This window comes from Fukomys damarensis, unplaced genomic scaffold, assembly GCF_012274545.1.
Source record: "Fukomys damarensis isolate Sample0158 unplaced genomic scaffold, DMR_v1.0_HiC HiC_scaffold_6, whole genome shotgun sequence".
NCBI classification, from domain to species: domain Eukaryota; kingdom Metazoa; phylum Chordata; class Mammalia; order Rodentia; family Bathyergidae; genus Fukomys; species Fukomys damarensis.
Window position 1 is genome coordinate 12340786 of NW_022900918.1, and position 19819 is coordinate 12360604.

Here is a 19819-nt window from a genome sequence, read left to right on the forward strand (position 1 = left end):
TCAGATCAAGCATTTTGAAGTGATTTTAGTTACAAGGTTAAATATTATTCATTCATAAGATCAGTGAAAACTCCAGTAATTTTGCGTCTCATACAGATAAATACAAATGTGGGAGCTACAGAAAAATGAATCAAAAAAGTTATAAAGATAATGGTTTAATGCACACAACTCCCAAACTGTATATTAGTCAGCACAGTCCACATTACAGGATTGTAATAAATAGGTTAAAAATAAAACAGAAAACTGCCTTTGCAAATTTATTAATTTTGATTCATTATTGGTAAACTGGTTATGTTTTGTTTTGTTTTGTTTTGCTTTGCTTTTAGTTCTGAGAATTGAACCCAGGGCCACTTGCTTGCATGTACTCTACCACTGAGCTATATCAGCCCTTTTAATTTTTATTCCTGAGACAGGGTCTTGCTAAATTACCCAGGCTAAGCTCAAATGTACAAGTTTCCTGACTCGGCCTCCACTAGCTGTGATTACAGGTGTGAGCCACCCACCCAGCAGTAAACTGAATCTTCTTTCTTTGGTGTAGATATCAAAAGCAATCAAAGAGGGCCTTAAGAGATCATCTCTTCTCACTCTGCATAGGAAGGAAGGCTGACTAATTAAGGACAGGATACTAAGGCAAGTTAGGAACCACATATTGGAGAAAGTCTTAAGAGACCAAGCACAGATTGAGGAGTTTACATAACTCTAAAATAAATGAAAAAGTTCTAAAAGGAAAGACTGCAAGTAAAAGTCAGGTTGATGTGCCAGTGAGTGCAAAGGAAAACATGTACAACATTTGCATAGTACGTCATAGTTTTAAAATTTGTCCCTATACATATGTGGTTTTAATGGAGGGAGAAGAGATTAAGTCATTTTAATTTTTAAAGTAATATCTGCACAAAGTTTCCGAAGTCCAATTGTACTATCAAAGTTTATAAGAAAAAGTGTCAGCTTCTTCTCCCACACTTTGAAACTCATTCCCCAAAACCAAATTTTGAAATTATCCATATTGAAGCTTTGAGGATTCACCTCATACTACTATTCCTTAATCTTTCCATTTCAGGTGCCATCTGTTGACTTCTTACTCTAGAAGATGATATTTTAGTACTCTTACTTCATTACCCACCTGACTCTTCACACACACACACACACACATTTCTCTCTCCCTCTCTCTCTCTCTCTCTCTCTATATATATATATATATAGTTATAGTTATAGTTATATCACATTTCATTAAATCAGTGGCATTTGCTTAGATTATTACAACTTTGTAAATACTGTTTGCAGCTAAGTTACACATTTACTAGAATTACATCTCACTACATCTCATTTCTTGTACATTTTGTTTCTCATGGACTCAATGATTCCTTCAGCAACCAGAAATTTATTACAACACCCTCCAGTAGATCACAATATGGTTAAACACCACATGGTAGATCAATTAGAGTATTTTTCTTTATCTTGAGCTAGTCGTTATGGAGACATCTGCTTTCCTACCCTAATCTGCACTTACTTGATAGATCTCTCTAGTACACTGTTCATGCTCAACCTAGAAATTTCTTTGAACCTCTCCTCTGTTGGTATGAATTTCTGTCTCCTTGATCCTATGACTTCTTTTTCAGTTTACTTTCTCGTTTTGGTTGAACACATGCTTAAGGTGCTTTCTGAGAAAAGGGAGGCTAGGAGGTAATTCAACTTATATGCCTATAAATAGCATTATTCTATGTTTATCTTTGATTACTAGTTTTGCTAAATATATAATTCTCACTGGTAATTTCCTTCACCATATGTCAGTATTGCTCAAGTGTCCTTTGATTCAGAGGTCAAGGGCCATTGCAAATCATGAACCTATAGCCTGTGTGTATGACCAGTTGTTTCTTTTTGGAACATAATCTATCTTTACTCTTGGGCATTCTGAAAGTGCACAACCACGTGCTCTGGCATTACTTTTATTCAGTTGTTCTAATGTACAGTTTCTGAACCCATTAAATCTGGAAACTCACATTGAATAGCTCTAAGAAATATTTTTAATAATTTCTTTTTAAATTCCCTGCATGCATTTTCTCTTTCTGGAGCACCCACTGATCGGCTTTTGGATTTCCAGACTGATCTTTTAAATTTCTGCCTTGTTCTCTTTTCCAGTACTTTGTCATTTTGCTCTATTTTCTGGTTTTTGTTTTGTGTTGTGTTTTGTTTTGTTGTGAACTGTAGCTTCCTAGGCATCTAATGGAATTTTATTTTTATGACCATGGCCAGGAAGTTTTGAGTTCTTTCCTTGTTTTCACCTGACTTCTTATGTGGACAATAAGCCTTTGTTTCACAAAAGCAATATTTATTCTTGTCCATACATAATATATTAACTATACAGTTGGAGATTTAGCTCAGTGGTTCTGCTACCTGCCTCGCAAGTACAAGGGCCCGAGTTCAATCCCTGGAACCAAAAAAAAAAAAAATTTATATATACTATACAGTAGTTATGACAACAGTTATCACTAATAAAATTAATAGCTGCATCTGATATTACTGAATGCTTATCATGGGCCATACATTGTGTGAAGCACTTCACACGGGATTATCTTAATCTTCACAATAATTCTGTGGGATAGGTATGATCATTTCACTCAACTTCACAGACAAGGACACTGAAGTTTTGATAAATTATGTTCTCCAAGTTTACAAAGCTACAGGACTGATCAGCACTGTGAACACAGCAAGCACACTTTAAAAGTAAAGTTCTTGAGCCCCTTCTCAATATTGCCACTCTAAAATGGAGTCTGGTGAAAAACAGTTACAAATAAAATAACCTACATTGGTTAAGTGAAATTTTTGTAAATGTCCTTGTACTTCATCAAGGTTGTTTCAGTTCTAAAATTCTATGCTATAACTAACACACTTCTAGAAATAATAGGTTAGTGTGTGTGGTAAAGAAGAAAACGGTAAAGACCAAGTTGCTTCTTGAAATTTCTGGCTGCTACTTATATGGCAACGTGTCTGGTACCTCAAACCGGTGTTTGTTCATATCAGAGAAAGTAGTCAGATGAGTATCAACCATTTCCATTATTAGAAAAGCATTTTAAATTATTTATTTTATTCATTGTGATATTTTATCTGTCATTCTTGAGCAAAGAAGAATAAACTTATTTTAAACTATACTCTTCCACTCTCATGAATTCATTCATTTCCACAGGAAGACAGTGGATTTTACACTGGAGAAAAGTGTGAAATGAGGGCTTATTTTTAAAAGGACTAGCACTTTATATTACATTTGTTTTTAAATACGTATTTTGAAAAACTTCCACTGCAGAAACAGTGACAAAGCCAGAATACAGGATTTTGTCTTTTACTTTGAATGACAAATTTTTTCATTTTTACTACATAAAGATTTTGCAATTCATGGTGGAACCCTTTCCCTTTGACCTATTTCTTACGGTCGATGAGTTGAGCTTCAAAGTTTTTTAAAAATAGATCCTATGTCTGAGGGAACCATAGTTAGCTAAATGAAATATTTTGATATATAAAAATGTCAGCAATTATGAGATAAACTCTACAAAGGGAATGTGAATTTTCTACCACACAACTCAGAGAGAAAAAAATAACAGGCTGTAGTACACGAAACACTTTTGCTATGTACCTTTTAATGCAAGTTTCCAGCCTTCTTAGTAAGTCTATTCTGCTGAGTATGGCACAAACAAGATTTTGTTAGGTCACAAAATTTATGACATCTGGCATCACTTCAGGATACAAAAGCTACCATGTTCATCTTGACCAAAATAGACTGGCTGTGCCCTAGCTAGGAGTCATCACAGCAATTCAAGGCATGCAGAAGAGGCACTTCAAAGTCAGCCGTGTGCACGCTGAGCAAAAGGCCAACGTACTAAATCAAAATAAAAACAGGACCACTCTTATGACCTTTTTGCTATTCTATAAATGATAGAGCTCTCAAGCTTACTACTAGATATGCCACCTCAAATGTACAGTGTAATGTTTCTCTCGCATACTGATATTTAATCCTCAGAATAATGTGAGGTTAAGTTGGAACAGCTATGTGGTTTTCAGAAGTGAGAAAATTATATGGCATAGAAGAACAATTTGTCTAAGTTCAAAAATATAAAATCTGCTAGGGCCTTTAGGTCTCCTGACTGCCTACTTCATGTTCTTACTAACAAAATAAAATTGTGCTCGATTCTGGCAGATCATACTATTGGATACTGGTTCCCTGTTTATGGTATTAGTGCTTTAAGAATCAGAGTAGTAGCTCTTCAACTACAGCATCAGCTGGAAGACTTATTAAAAGCCAGATTACTGGACCCCAAATATAAAAATTCTGTATAAGGAGGCCAAGACTTTATATGCTTATGCTTATTATTCCCAGATGATTCTAATGATGCTTTTGTGTGGCCATAATTTAAGAACCAATAGTGGGCCAGGGATTTAGCTCAGTGGTGCCACCACCTGCCTCACAAGCTCAAGGTCCTGAGTTTGATCCCCAGCACCAAAAAAAAAAAAAAAAAAAAAAGAACGAATAGCCATCCTGGAGCAGGGACAATCACAAATAACAAGTTACAAAATTTAGACAATTTATGAGAATCACTAGTGCAGCTTCTAAAGTACACAAGTGTCACTGTCTGACACCCTGGATATATTCTTACAGTGAAGATTGGGGTGGGCCTGGGTATCTGCAAATTTTAGAAAACTCCACAAATGCTGCTGTCCATAGGACTAAGACTGAAGAGACAAGTGGTCAGATTCGATTAGATCCACATGAATATTCATTTCTATGAATAAGTTTTTTTCCAAAATAAAATTGGTCATTCTCATTAGTAAGGGTATTATTTTTTTAAAAATTACAAGTATTGGCAAGAATATAGATAAAATGGAATCTTCATGAAGTACTGGTTGGAATGAAAAAAAATGATGCACCTAGAAAAGGAAACAACCTATAAAATGGGGGAAAATTTTTTCTAGCTACTCCTCAGGCAGAGAACTACTATCTAGAATATAAGAAGAACTCAAAAAATTAGATTCCCCAAAATAAAGGACCAATAAAAAATGGTTAATTGAAATTAATAAACATTTCTCAGAAGTACAAATGGTCAATAAATATATGAAAAAAATCTTCAACATAACTGGACCCTAGAGAAACACAAATTAAAACAATACTGAGATTTACTTTTACAACAGAAAGAATGGATATTATGAAAAAATTAAATAATAACAAATACTTGTAAGGCTGTGGGGAAAAAGGAACCCTTCTACATGATTAATGAAAATGTTAACTGGTAACTCCTATAGGAATCAGTACAGGGATCCTCAAAAAACTAAAACTAGGCTTCCATTCAGCCCAGCTAGTCCCATTCTAGTTATTTTCATGAAAGAGTTAAAGACATCCTATTACAGTGCTACCTGCACACTCAAATTTATAGCAGCATGACTCATAAAAGCTAAGTCTTGAATGTGGCCTATACACTCATCAACAGATGAATGCATGAACAAAATATGGCATTTGTAAACAATAGAGTACTGCTCTGCCAAAAAGGATTAATGTGAGTCATTTGCAAGGGAATGGATGTACCTTGAGAACAAAATGTTAAGTGAAATAAATCAGACACACAAGCTTAAATATCACATGGCTTCTCATACGAAAAATCCAAAATACAAATAAAGAACAAAATAAGAGATAAGAAAAAGAGAGAAGATATTTTGAAAAAGGGAAGGGCTTCTTACTTCCCCTCGGTACTGTTCCCCCATTCTGCTACCCAGCTACCATGAACAAAGCAGTTTTGCTCTGCCGTGAGCATCTGCCATGATGTTTATGCCTCGCAGCCTACCATCTGTGTAGTCAATCTCCTGACTTCATGAGCTAAGTTAAACTTTCTTCCTTTAAGTTGTGGGTTTGAGAAGTTATATTTCAGTGACAGGAAAGCAAACTAATAAAGCAGGCATTCTGGCATACTAGTGTTCCTCGGTGATTTTTTTAGGAGTGGACCTCAGTTCATTTTTGGACTTACAAAGAAAGGAAGCAAACAAAGGGAAATGGAAAGCTAGTGAAAGGTAGGGTACTAATTTAAAAATCCTGAAGGGAAAAGTCATGAAAATTTTATTTATTAACAGCTGCATTAACATACTTCTGATGAATCTCCCAGGTGTTCTTTTCCAAGATTCTGCTTTCTACTGATACAACAACGGCATTCACAGCCGACCACGCTTACTAAGGAACTTTTGTTAAAGTTAGAAGAATCTTAATCAATAAAAGAAATACCTATAAAAGTATTCTGAACTCTAGCAAAGAAATAAAACTAAGAACACCAGATCACCAAGTCCTTAAATATTCTATTGAACAAACATGAAAAAATTCAAACTGTATTCAATTATTTGAATAAACATGTTCTCATAATATTGTTAATGCTCAACAGTCCTAAATACTTCTTTAAAATGGAGTTAAATGGTTTCAGAGCCTCTCTTAAACTCTGAGAATTTATATCACATCTTCAAAGGCACTTAAAGATCCCTGAAAAATGTAATTATAGACTAAAAGTAAAATTCTTTCTATAATAACAAGGCCAAGAAAGTTAAAAAAAAAAAAGTCATCAAGAGCATCTTTTGAAACTACTGAAAAGAGTTAAAACACCACCCAACCAGTCTGACTACCTGGTATACACATGAAATGTATTATGTAAAGAGAAGGGAATTATTGGGCTGGGGATTTAACTCACTGGTTCCGCTGCCTACCTTGCAAACACAAGGTCCCAAGTTTGATTCCCCAGTACAAAAAAAGAAAAGAGAATTATTGACAGTACAATGGTGGGATTTCTGACCCAGTGATAGTCTGAGGTATATATTGATATGAACAACAACAACCAAATAAAACCACCCCAAAGAGTCTTTGTAAAGTGTGTATGACAAACAAGGTACCAAAAAATCATTTTGTTTTGATTCTTTTGTTCTGAAAATAATCTCTAATGTAAAGTTATCAGTACAGATTTTTCCAAGGCTATTTATGAATAATTTGAATAAAGAAAATCTGAAATATTTCAGTGTGCATTTTCTACTATCAAAGACGTTCTCTAATGTATTACTTATGATCAAAATATACAGTGACTTTCTGAGCATTTTAAATAAAAATAAATAAAAATAAACACCTAAATGAATTCTTAAATTTTTCAAAACTTACTGCTATAAAAGACATGTTGCCATTGATCCCCTTCCAAACGCTCCGCCTGGCTTCGAACGCACTTATCCCCTCGTTCTTGCCGCTCTCTGAAGCAGTTCTGGACAACCTCTTTTGTGAGTGTCTTTTTATGAAGGCTCCAATGTACTGTTTCAATTTGAAATGTTTAGAGCAATTTCTGTCAAATAAAAGCACTATGGTATTCACCTTTCCAACACATCTAGCACCATACAACTTCAGGCTTGGCTCCAAAGTAAAAATGACCACAAAAAGTAAACATTTTGAATCAATTCAGGACACTGAGGCAGCCAGAACAGCACATCTGAAGACACTCATGAAAAAGGACTCCCAGAACTGCTTCAGAAAGTGACAAGGACACGGGATGTGTGAGTTCTAGGTGAGGGGAATATTTTGTTAAGGATTAATGGCAAGTGACGTTTGCTGCAATACTCTGTTTAATTCAACATTCACCATATTTTTTCTCAACTGCTCGACTTCATGTATGAGAGAAAATAAGTTTAGAGAAGGAATCTTATTTTTGAGAGATTACTTAAATAAGTATTAACTAAATTAAAGTTACCTTAGAAAGCTGTTTAAAGGAAATCTTCAATAAAGCAACTGAGAATGAAGCAAAATAGTCAGAAAACAGAAGCATGTTTACCTTTGAAATTCTCATTTTAATCTTACCCTTGAGAAGATATTTTCCAGGGAGCTAGTTAAAGATCTCTTTGCTTTATTTTTCAGAATATCAAGTTTGAACCTTCCACTGCTTGTAGCATTTTCTGGGACTGTACTGTTTGAAGCAGTCTAGAGAAAGAAAAATAGAGTAATTTTATTTTGGATAAATTGAAGGTTAAATGAGGCTTAAGACTAAACCATTACAAAACATAAGAATTCTTCAGTAGCCCTGTTAAGAAGTAATAATTTAAGTTCCACTCTGTGGACACAAAGATTGTAAAGCTTAATGCTTAATATTATAAGTAATAAAAGGACAAAAATATTTCCTTTCCACTAAAATATGCCGGCTTCATTTAACAAAAATTAAACTTCAGATGTCAACTTTTCCCTCATTTGGTTAGTAATTACCACCATCCCTTTCCAAGGTATATGATTTATATCTAAACTACCAAAAAAAAAAGTTTCAAAGAGCAAAGCACTTTGCACAAAAAAAAAAAAAAAAACTGGATTCTAGTAATGCCTCTGTCATAATTCCGTTTTTGATTTGTTTTGTTTTGTTTTGTTTAGGCAGAGTCTCACTACATAATTCAGGCTGGCAATGAACACATGGCAATCCTTCTGCCTCAAGCTTCTAAGTGCTGGGATTATAGGCATGCACCACCATGCCCAGCTCATAATGCCACTTTCATTTGTGAGAAAGTGATTTATCCTTTAGATTAATAAGCATTCAATGATAGTACTAAGCCAAGCAGTCTGTGAGCATCGATTACATTGGGCTGTCTCTGTCTTACTGAAGCAAGCAGCTCCTATGTGCTAGAAAACTTTCAAGAGAGAACTCTTATAATTTGCTAAGGAAGACAGAGTAACAAAACAGCATATATTGAATAGGTAAGCATGAAGACTGGTCAGAGATGTCCGTGGTAGGAGGAAAGGATACACAGAATTCAGACAGGCAGAAGAAAAGAGACAAAGACTTCCTCAGAACTGGAGCTGGTTGTTGGCAAAATCATAACTAGATTTGTTTAAAGGACAGACAGTCAGTAGCTAAAATCGGAGGCAATAGTGGAAGACAAAAGGAGGAACCGCGGCTGGAGGGAAAACCCCGAATGGTCTTACGTGTCAGGTAAATAGGAAGAAATCTGACCTGCATTTATGAAGAGAGAAGCAACCCTGTCAAAGTTGTGCTTTTGACAAATTTATCCTTAAAGGAGTGTTCCAAAACACCTAAAGATCAGGGAAATCAGAGACTGAAAGATCAAACCAGATGAGTGGTTTTATCACAGTCCAAACAAGAGGCAATAAAGGCCCACACCAGTGCCAGCTCCATCAAATCATTCAAGAAGCTACCGATGCAAGACATATAGTGATATAAAGACCTAACAGGAATTAATGTTCCAAAGGGGTGAGCTTACTGTGATCTCCTTCAGTTCTGTTGTACTGGTCTTGGTTTAATTCTGTGCAGCTGGGAATGAACTCTAGACCACAGGGAGGGCACATGTATGACCACTGCTTCCTCCTTGTTTTCATCACCTGGGCCGTCTAAGCTTTTGATTTCACATGAATTCGAAAAAAAACAAATAATGGACTAACATAACTAAAAATGCATGGTCATTCTACATCATGAACATCTACGACTGCTTATTTTAGGCAAAATCATAAAGCCATTCATATTTTAAAACTTTTATTTAATCAATGTGCCATTGCCTGCCACTACTTCTTGTAAAACTCCCAAAATACTGGGCTGGGAGAACAGGGAAGATCTGATAGGACATTAGCTCTGAAGGAGAAATACCTTTCATATTTTCTGTGATATTTTAGTCAGACACACATATTCACAACAAAAGTAGGTCAGGGAGAAAACATCCTCTCACCGATGGGCCTACCCCAATGTGTACATGTGTCTTCTGCTTGGCTTCACACAGCTGCCTCAGGTGTAAAATCACAAGTTCATTTTCTTCCTGGTCACTGATTGGCTTCATTTTCTGTTGAAAAGACAAACCCAAGAGCGCACTGTGGCAACACAACTCCTCTCACTTTATTCTCACTTAGACTTATCTATTTGTCAAATAAACATAGATGTAACAATGGCTTTCTAGTTCAACCATATAGCTCCAAAGGACATATATCTGTAACTTCAGAATTCACAGCAACAGAGTCTCTCATTCCTTGTACTTCATTTATGAGAACTAAAATGATGGTACCTGAACTCGTTCAAAGATGTCAGCTTGCTCATTATCTGTCAGTGACGAGAGATGCCTCTGTATTACAAGCTTGGCTCTTGGTGGGTAGAGACCTAAGAAAAGGATGAGGGATACCATGAAGTAAAGACATCATAGTACTTCACCCCTTGCCTGCAGGCTCCTGAATGCTAATATTCTCAAGGAGATGTGTTCCTGTCTATAATAAAACCCAGATCACAACACAGAGACAATGAAAAACTGATGAGAACACTCTCTACTAAATCATCAGCCCCCTAAAGCACTCATGGAGTTAAAATTACTAACAAAAAATTCCTTAATGATATCAAAGCTCAACCAGATATGACTTAACACCCCAACTAGCACAGTCACTACAGAACCTCATGGGTGAATTAATATTATCCTAGGATCTGGCCTAGAAACAAAAGCCAAAATATCTATGCATACAACTTGATGTATAAATAAGTAAACATAATTAATAAAATAGAAGGCAGGACTACAGGTGAGAAAATGAGCTTTCTCCCTTATGTGGGTCTTGTACTGTGGGAATAAAAGCATGGCACCATTATTAAATACACTTTAGTCCTACTGTTTTACAAAGTAACTGTTAGCTTCTTTATAGTGTGCAATTTATAATTCCTTCACATTCTTATACTCAATCTGTATTAAGTCCTTAGGGGGCAATTTTCCTTGAAGACACTGATATTTTTTTAAAGAGAAAGTTTAATTTACAGTTCCAATTATTCAAGTGATCATTTTTTACTAATAGATTTTCAATGCACAGTTAACTGCAACTTATAGTATTACTACTGTATTTTGATTATATAAAGACGATATCTAGCTATACATAATAGTCAATAAATCTTATCAGTGAGGGGCTGGAGATGTACCTTGCACATGGAAGGGCTTGGATTTGATTCCTAGTACCACAAAAACAAAATGAAACAAAAAAGGCCTTATAGATGAACTGAAATTTTCAAGTCATCTGTTATATCTTTCACAACTGCAGTGAGATACTTACATCATATGATAGTAAGCCATAATTTGAATATTTCCATGTACTCAGTTCTATTTACAAAATCTAAGACAAAGTGACTAAAAATGTGATTTATTTTTGCATAGTGGTGTCATATAATTTACAAATATCATAGTCCATAAGTATATTGCTCAATTTTCTATTTATTTCAAGAATATAAGTTGTGACAGCTAATTAAAATAAAGTGTTCATATTTAGCTACTTTTTAAGGTAAAGAATTATCTAGAGTTCTACAGACAGTAAGGACTAGGATCATTTTTAAATACCCATTGTTTTAAAAGAAGCAGAATTTCCATTACAACTGCCAGAATATATGCAGAACTGGCCTATTGTAACTGCAGCACTGCTACCCCTGTTCTATCATTGTTATAGTTACTTTGGTTCACATGGCCAATGTCAAATTCATCATCATCATCATCACCATCATCATCCACCCATACCACTCTTCCATTATGAAAACATGTATGCTACTATAATGGATCATCTTCATCATCATCCATGCATGAGTAACCTGATGATTCACTTTTGACCTCCAAAACTTATAAATCTAGGTCACTGTATCACACGGAATTTAGTCGCATTCCATACTTCCAAAAACAGTGTCTGAAAACCTCTCAACTTCATCCTTGTGCAACATACAGCAAAACTCTGCAAAAAATCTCTGCAATCACATATAGAAAACAAAAATGCATTTTGATGGTAGTATACCACTCCTGATCCAGTTTAGTATTTTCTGGAAAAGTCTACCAAATTAGCATAACACTGTTTTACAAACACAACTCTTACTTTTCTACTGTAAATTTTTACTTGATCATAAAAGTAGCTACCTGTGTGTCTCAGTACCTTTCCCTGAGGGATAAGGAGGCAATCCTTGTGTTTACCCACTAGGTATGATGAATGGCAAGGTATGTGCACCTGTGCAAAAGTATCAAGCAGGGATTTTCACCCACAATATGCTCCAACAGGTTTTGTATATGTTTAACTGAGCATCACACCAGGTATGATACACACACACCACTTTAAGATTTGTTGGTTTTTTTTTTACAGTATTCTTTTAACTTTTCTGGTAGAAGTAGCCCAATTCAGTACAATGGCACATGAGAACTAGATTTATAAGTTTTGGAGGAGGTCAAAAGTGAATCATCAGGTTACTCATGCATGGATGATGATGAAGATGGTCCATTATAGTAGCATACATGTTTTCATAATGGAAGAGTGGTATGGGTGGATGATGATGATGATGATGATGGTGATGATGATGAATTTGACATTGGCCATGTGAACCAAAGTAACTATAACAATGAAAGAGAGCACAAATTGATGGATACAGACACAGGGAATGCAGACCTCTCTGGATTCAGATGACAAAGAAAACAGCAATGTGAATGCATATTTGACAGTTGAAACATTGCAAAATGGTCACACAACCAAATGGAATGATCTAATGTTATAACCAGGTCTAAAACTATAGTGAGGACTTTTTGCCAGGGGTGAAACCTATTAAACAGAATGCCAGCATTGCCATTCAATGTTGGAACTTTTTAACAGGCTAAATGCTCCAAGATGTGAAATACACAAAGGCTAAAATATAAGTAAAATGTTCCGTATGCACCAATAGCCATGTATTTATTATGATATCTCACTAGCTGAATGGAAAGCATTCATAAGTCTGCTGTACTTAGTAGGGCTTTCTCACGGTAACTAAAGGAATGTAAACTAAATGACTATGGAAGAGCAATGGTTTTACAGAATAACAATGATACTGAGGTGATTTGGTTTCCTTCAAAATTGTCTGAAGTTTGATGACAAAACAATCCCCTAAAAAAGAAAACTGATAATCTGGCTGCTACCCTGTCTTTGATAGATTTGTGATTGCCAAGCACTTTACACACCATCTGAATACATGACAACTGATGAACAACTTGCAACAACTCATGGCTGCTGTAGTTTCAGGGAATGCATGCCAAAAAAAAACCCTTCAAAATATGGCATAAAAATTCATGCCCTTATAGATGCAAAGACTTATTATGTTTTCAATTTAGAAATGTATCCTGGAAGTCAGCCACTAGGTCCTTATTCATATACTAATACACTGAATAATGCCATGAACAGATTTGTTGCTTCCACCTACAAAACTAATTGGAATGTAGCATTTGACAATTGGTTCGTCAGTTTCTAATCGATGTTACTGTTGCTCACAGAGCACAAGTTGACCAGTGCAGAACTGTACACAGAACAAAGCAGAAATTCCAGATTCCAAAGAAGTACTGCAATTTCAAAACAGAGAGATGTATAGTACAATCTTTGGATTTCAGAAAGATTTACATTGGCCTCACATATGGTAAAGAAAAACAAACAGGTACTGTTGATGTCAACATTGCATCATGCTGGAAATATTGATAGGGAAACCTTGAAAAAAATGGAAGCCTGAAACAGAAACTTTCTATAACAAAACCAAAGGGAGAGTAGATGTTGTTGGTAAGTTATGCAGGAACTATGATGTCACTTGAAACACAAAGCTTTGGCCAACGGTTGTGTTTTACTCAATCCTACAAATGTGGCATAAATAATTTGATAGTTTAAAAAGAAAATAACAAGTGCAAAGTACCACCAAGAAACTTTCTTAGAGGACTAGGGCTGGAACTCATAAGAAATCATTTACAGAAGAAGAAAAACAAAATGTTTGTGCCCAAGAAACTATGCAAAAAAATTGTGGAGCACAGTGGTGAGAGGACAGGTAAACAAGCAGGCACAGCATTCCAAAGACCTACTATAAAAATAGAAAAACCAAAAAGACGTGAACTGTACCCTGCAAGAAAGCACAGGAAAAGACAATGTACATGCTATCAGTGTAAAAAGAACTTCGGTATGAAACATGCAATTTTCATGTGTGAAGACTGCCTTTGGGGATGTCCAGGTGATCTGGCTGCAACATCTGTCACTCCATTGATTGCCAAGGTTGATTCAGCTGATGTAGCTGGCTAAGCAGTTATCCCCTTCCTCCCTCACCACTCCATGTGCGTCACTCCTGAATATGCACACTCAGTGGAAGAGGACGACCATCCCCAACAGAGGACCACTTCCTCAGTGAAGGGTATACAAGTAGATGTGCTCCCCTGCTAGGATCTCCAAACAAGCTCTCGAGACTGCCTTGGGTGTGACATTTGAAGCAAAGATTTTTTTGCTGCAGAATATTATTGGTATTTTCATTGTAGTTCATGTAGGTTTTTATTTCCAACATTACCTTTTGGGTTTTGTAAGCAAATAAACAGCTAATATGAAAATGTTGGCATTTATTCTAAATGTTCAATATATTAAGAATTTAACACTTTATTTTTTTGATATTTTATGTTCCTATCAACTAGACAGTGTATAATATAATAAGAACCTTCTGACAAAACAGCAAGATGTCATGTCTTTTTTATTTTGTTGTTTTTTTTTTTTTTTGAGACAGGGTCTCACTATGTAGTAGATACTGACCAGGAACTCACTATGTGGCCCAGGCTTATCTTAAACTCACAGCGATCCTCCTGCCTCAGCCTCCCAAGTGCTGGGATTACAGGTGTGTGCCACCATGCCCCCCAAATATGTCCTACTTTTGCCAGGAAAGCAAAACACATGTGCTGTCAGCGATCCTCCCCTCAGCCTCCCAAGTGCTGGGATTACAGGTGTGTGCCACCATGCCCAGCAAATATGTCCTACTTTTGCCAGGAAAGCAAAACACATGTGCTGTCAGTGTAAGGAATACACATGTATGGAACACACTGTTGTCATACGTGAAGACTGTCTCCGGTGTGATAATTGGAATAAAGATTTTTATGTAGAATGCCATTGGTATTTTCATAGCATTTCACATGGATTTTTATTTATGATGTTCTTTTTAGATTTGTACAACAAAAACCAATGTTGAAAATTTTGATTTTTTATAAACAATAAATATTAATAATGCAATACTTTTTTTGTGATTTTTTGCTGTTAATTACTAATTGTTTAATATAATAAAACTCAAAATTAATATTAATAATCATCATTATAAATATTCTAAAGAATAAACATGAATTTGACACAGCTAAATTTATGCACGTTTATGACAAAAAATGTGTTATGTCCCCTTAAAAGGATTTGAATAATCTGATATTAGTTCACATCCCAAAATGATAAAGAGAAACTGATGAAAGGCTTGCACAGGCTGTGGGAGATCAGGGCAATGCAACAACTGCATACAATGTGGAACCTTGATCAGATCCTGAAACCAAAGAGCCATTGATGAAAAAGCTGATAAAGATCAAATGAAGTGTTTCTTGTGGATAATAGCACTGCATCAACATTAATTTCCTGTTCTGATTACTTATACTCTGCTATACATAAAATGTTACAACAGGGGAGGAATATTTATAAAAACTCTCTGCAAATATTCTGTAACTCTTTAAGAAGATGAAAGTTTTTTAAAGTAATATATTAGTCCATATATTCTTCCACATATAACATAAATAGACATATATATTTAGTACATTATTTAGCAGAGTACTTTATCACTCAACAATATAATTTTAAGATATAACCATGTTGACATACAGTTCGAATTCATTCCTATCAATTGCTTCTTTATGACTAGAATTCAGTTATAGCATTGATAAACTTTCAGTTTTTTTCAATATTACATTAGTTACAAATAATACAACCATGAAAATGTTACCTTTTACACACATATGTTAAGTTTTTCTTATCAAGTTTTTCTTTCTATGGAACTTTTGGTTAACACAGCATGTGCAATATTAGGTTAATTAGTTTGTTTATATTAGTTAATTCTCCCCAGAAATTGGCTATACCAATTCACAGTTCATAAGCATTATGTAAATATAAGAATATCCCTAAAATTTCTCTAATAGTTGATCTCATGAGTATCTTATTGTTCCAAATAAGAACAAGTAAGATTCAACAACTTCTCATTTTCATTATTGGGCTGTTTAATTTTCTTTTCTGAGAAATGTTTTTAATAAGACTTGCACAATTGTCCACTGAATAGCTGATCTTTTTCTTATAAAGTGTTTACAAATTCTGGATATTAATCTGCTATCTCTTTATGTGTTGGTTACTATTTTGCTTCCAAACAAGCAATTACTGTTGTGTAAATATGTTAAATTTTCATTGTCATATCTGCTATGCTTACTAAAACCTTCCTTAAGAAATGAGTATTCTTTTTTTCTTTAAAGATTTTTAACATTTGGTTTGTTTACACTGAGATTTCTGACCTACCTGGGATGCCTTTTAGGTTGGATAAGTGGAAGAGATCTTTGCCCCTGTGGATACCTAACTGTCCCAACATCATCTCCTTGATAATTCAGCTCCCCATCCATGACAGAAATTTACCTTGCTCCCTTGATCATACATAAAAGAATATTCTATTTTTGTGTTTTTCCATTTTACGTCTTTCAAAATAATGTGCATTCCATAAAATTATGGCTGTGAATTTTTAAATCTAAATATTAAATGGAAGTAGCTTTAGATCACACCATTGTGTGGGAAACCCTGCTGCTCATTACTGCTGTTGCCACATGCCTCTGATTCCACTGTCTATAGGACAAAAATCATATCTTACATTTGCACTAGAAGAGACATCTTTCTCTTTTGTTCTGGAATTTGTACTCTTTCAATCTATTATGCTGAATTAAATTTCTTTGCTCCCAGTGCCTGTCTTTTACTCTGGACTGAAACCTTTCTAGGGGCACAGTCCATACCTCAAACATTTCTACATCCCAGACACCCCAGCACATCGCCTGGTCCATAGCAGACACTTAATATACTTTTATTAAAGTCTGTCTCTCCTTTTGCGCAGTAGTTTTCAACATTTTTTTGTTAAGAGAGACAATTAGAAGAAAGGGAAGCTGAACCAAGGGGTCACCACTCCCGTGTGCCCTCCCTCCTCCTCAAAAGACATTTTTTTAAAAACTTGCTTCATGATATCACCTCCACAATCTGTCACTCACAATGCCCCTAAAAGCCAAGCAAATTTCACTACAGTTCTACACTTTTAGAGAAAAAAGAGTAAGCACACACACCAAGTAAGATGAAACAGAAGAATTAAACAGTCTGTGATGGCTTTGCCTCCTTTTATTTGTCCAACAAATATTTGCTCAGCTCCCACTGTGCACACAGGAGGGAGTGAAGAACTGTGGGAAATAGAGGTCCCTTCCTTAAGGGCATTCAGAATGGAAAAAAGGAGAGAGAGAGAAAGTCAAGAACCTAGAAGAGACTGACAGCCCATGCAAGTCTGACTGGACACGAAAAATGATTCTCTGGGTTCTTGTTTCCTATAGAAACAAAGAACTATTCAATGACAGTAGGGACTCTCGTTTCCCAAATGCCAAAACAAAGTCCTCTTTGGCAAGGCCAAGTTATACTGTACCTTCAATCCTTTCACAGAGCTTGTGCAGAGAGTGCATAGGGCAGGCCTCACACAGCTTGATCTGGGTCTTGGCACTCTGCAGTGCTGCAGCGGTGCTGAAAGCCTGCTTCAGAGTCAGCATGACCTCATCGACCTACAAGAAGGAACAAAACACATCTATACAAGTTGGCTTTCATGGAAACACTAAAAATGCAACAGCAATGTGAGCCTTTATGGACGCAGACTAAATAATAAATAATAGAATTTTGATGGCTATAGAGCTGGCAGAGAGAAAATATTAAGTCTAAAAGTTAGACCTTTCAGCCATATAATTGAAAGCTGCGTGAAATAAGACTATTTCAATGTGTGTAACGCAATACTTATCTATACTAGAATGCTATTTTCAAATGGCATGGAGAGCTACACTATCACAGATAATTTCATTAGTAGATCAGGTTTTTGTTTAATTAAATAAATCAGATAAAGCCCTCATTGGAAGTTTGGTCTGCCATATACAGTATAAAGAACAAGAAAATAGGTTTAACATTCACTTGTGTTAATAAGTATTCTTCTTGATTTAATGTTCCAAGTCCTTTTTAGCGTAAAACCAAACAAAGCATGTGTTTCAGTGATGTCTGAGAGGAAGAGTTCAATTTAAATGGTGGAAAATGACTATGAACATTGCTAGTCTTATCACTACAGCTTCAGATTTATTATGATTCCAATTCTGATTTATGGTACTAGAAAATGACATCACAGTGTCTGATAGCTGAGTCTCACTACCAGGCCAGCAGCTTGAAAACTGCCAGCTGGTTTTTTTCTTGCTTTTTTGTTGACCCAATCAGGAAATCTGAAAGCAACCTGCTGATTTCATGGTTGCTTCTTTGAAACCAACTAACAGCTCATCCTCAGGCAATGAAACCACATGAGGCTGCATGTCCTTTTCTGCAACACAATCACCAATGGAAGATGTAATTTTTCCCCACACACTGTGGAACTTAGATCTAACTCTAAAACCTATATGACAGAGCTATTGAATCTATGCTTGGAAAGTCACTTTTTCTCTCCTTTTCCCTTATATCTTAGCTTAAGAATACATTATTTATTATTTAAAGAACTTTATCTATTTATCCATTTGAGTGTATGAGAAAACTGAAATAAAAACAAACTTTACTCTTTTACTATTACTGAAAGCAGAGATCAAACACTAAACAGTCAGCCTTTCTTGTGATGCTTTACTGTATCAGGAATCTTAAAAAAGGTTTAAGAATAGTTACACAGCATTCTGTAAATAAAAATGAATTATTCCATGTTATATTATAATTAAAAATAAAAACTTCTAATCCTTAGAACTAAAAGCACTGCATGCTTAATATCTTTATATTTTTATTTCATTTGCCTTGTTATATATTCAAAGGCAATCTCATTATTTATGCAGCTATTCATTTATTTAAGACTCTGAAGGGTTAGTAATTAGTTTAGTAATATAAATAGCTTTCATAGAGGTTACCAGTTATTTAATAATTCTATGTTGTAAAAGGCCTCATGGAAAAATTAAGTAATTCTGTTATCATCTCTAATTCTAGTTGAAACAAGATGCTATTTCAATGCTGTCTGAAATATAGAGACCAACGTCATCTAGTCAAAAATATTACTGAAAGTTTTATTTGACTAATAAAATGTTAAATGTTTTATTTTCTAAAATGCATCACTTTTTCCAGGTGGCCTATAAAGTCTATCATGAGGTCAGCGTGACTAAAAGTTCAAATTAGTTCACTATGACTACAACAAGAAAAAAATCATAGGTCATGTCAAAAGGTGAAAAGCAAAGTTATAAGCAAAGATAAATCAACTATATACAAACAAAAACAAAGTATTCTTGGCATTGCCACCCAGTAAAATTGCATTCCCAGTAAAAAGCATGAAGTTAGACACAGAAGATTAATTTATGATAATAAGGGAGAAATCTACAATTAATATAATGCTCATAAATATTATACACCAAACTTAGTATTATATAGCATTTTAGAATAAATCTAAGAATCATACATGTGTAAAGACTTCAAAAGATCTAATTCTCTGGAAAAACTTAAAATTTCAAACTATCTAGTAAAGCATGGCATCAATCCTATTTTAACACATATTAACAAAATGGTCTATTTCAGCTCTGTATGTGTTAGATTTTTAAGCCTTTACTACATTCTATACTGTGTAAGTTCTCACATGCCAAAGTCAATTCTTATACTTCCTGTTCCTGGGGTAAATGATGCCAATTATACTGTACCTTTCTTCAGATGAGATACTCTTCATAGATTACTGCTTTTCCCTCAAGCATGTGCAACTTTTCATGTAAAACACAG

The 19819-nt window shown here is 35.1% G+C and overlaps 1 protein-coding gene across 1 annotated transcript in view; it reads right to left on the bottom strand.

The window, feature by feature from the left end:
• The window catches only part of Tbc1d4 (TBC1 domain family member 4), a 205130-nt gene that overhangs the window by 50504 nt on the left and 134807 nt on the right, over positions 1–19819 (bottom strand). The window contains 4 exon segments of the mRNA XM_033760923.1: positions 7850–7969; positions 9712–9822; positions 10042–10133; positions 17481–17613. Of these exon segments, the coding sequence (XP_033616814.1) occupies positions 7850–7969; positions 9712–9822; positions 10042–10133; positions 17481–17613 (456 nt within the window).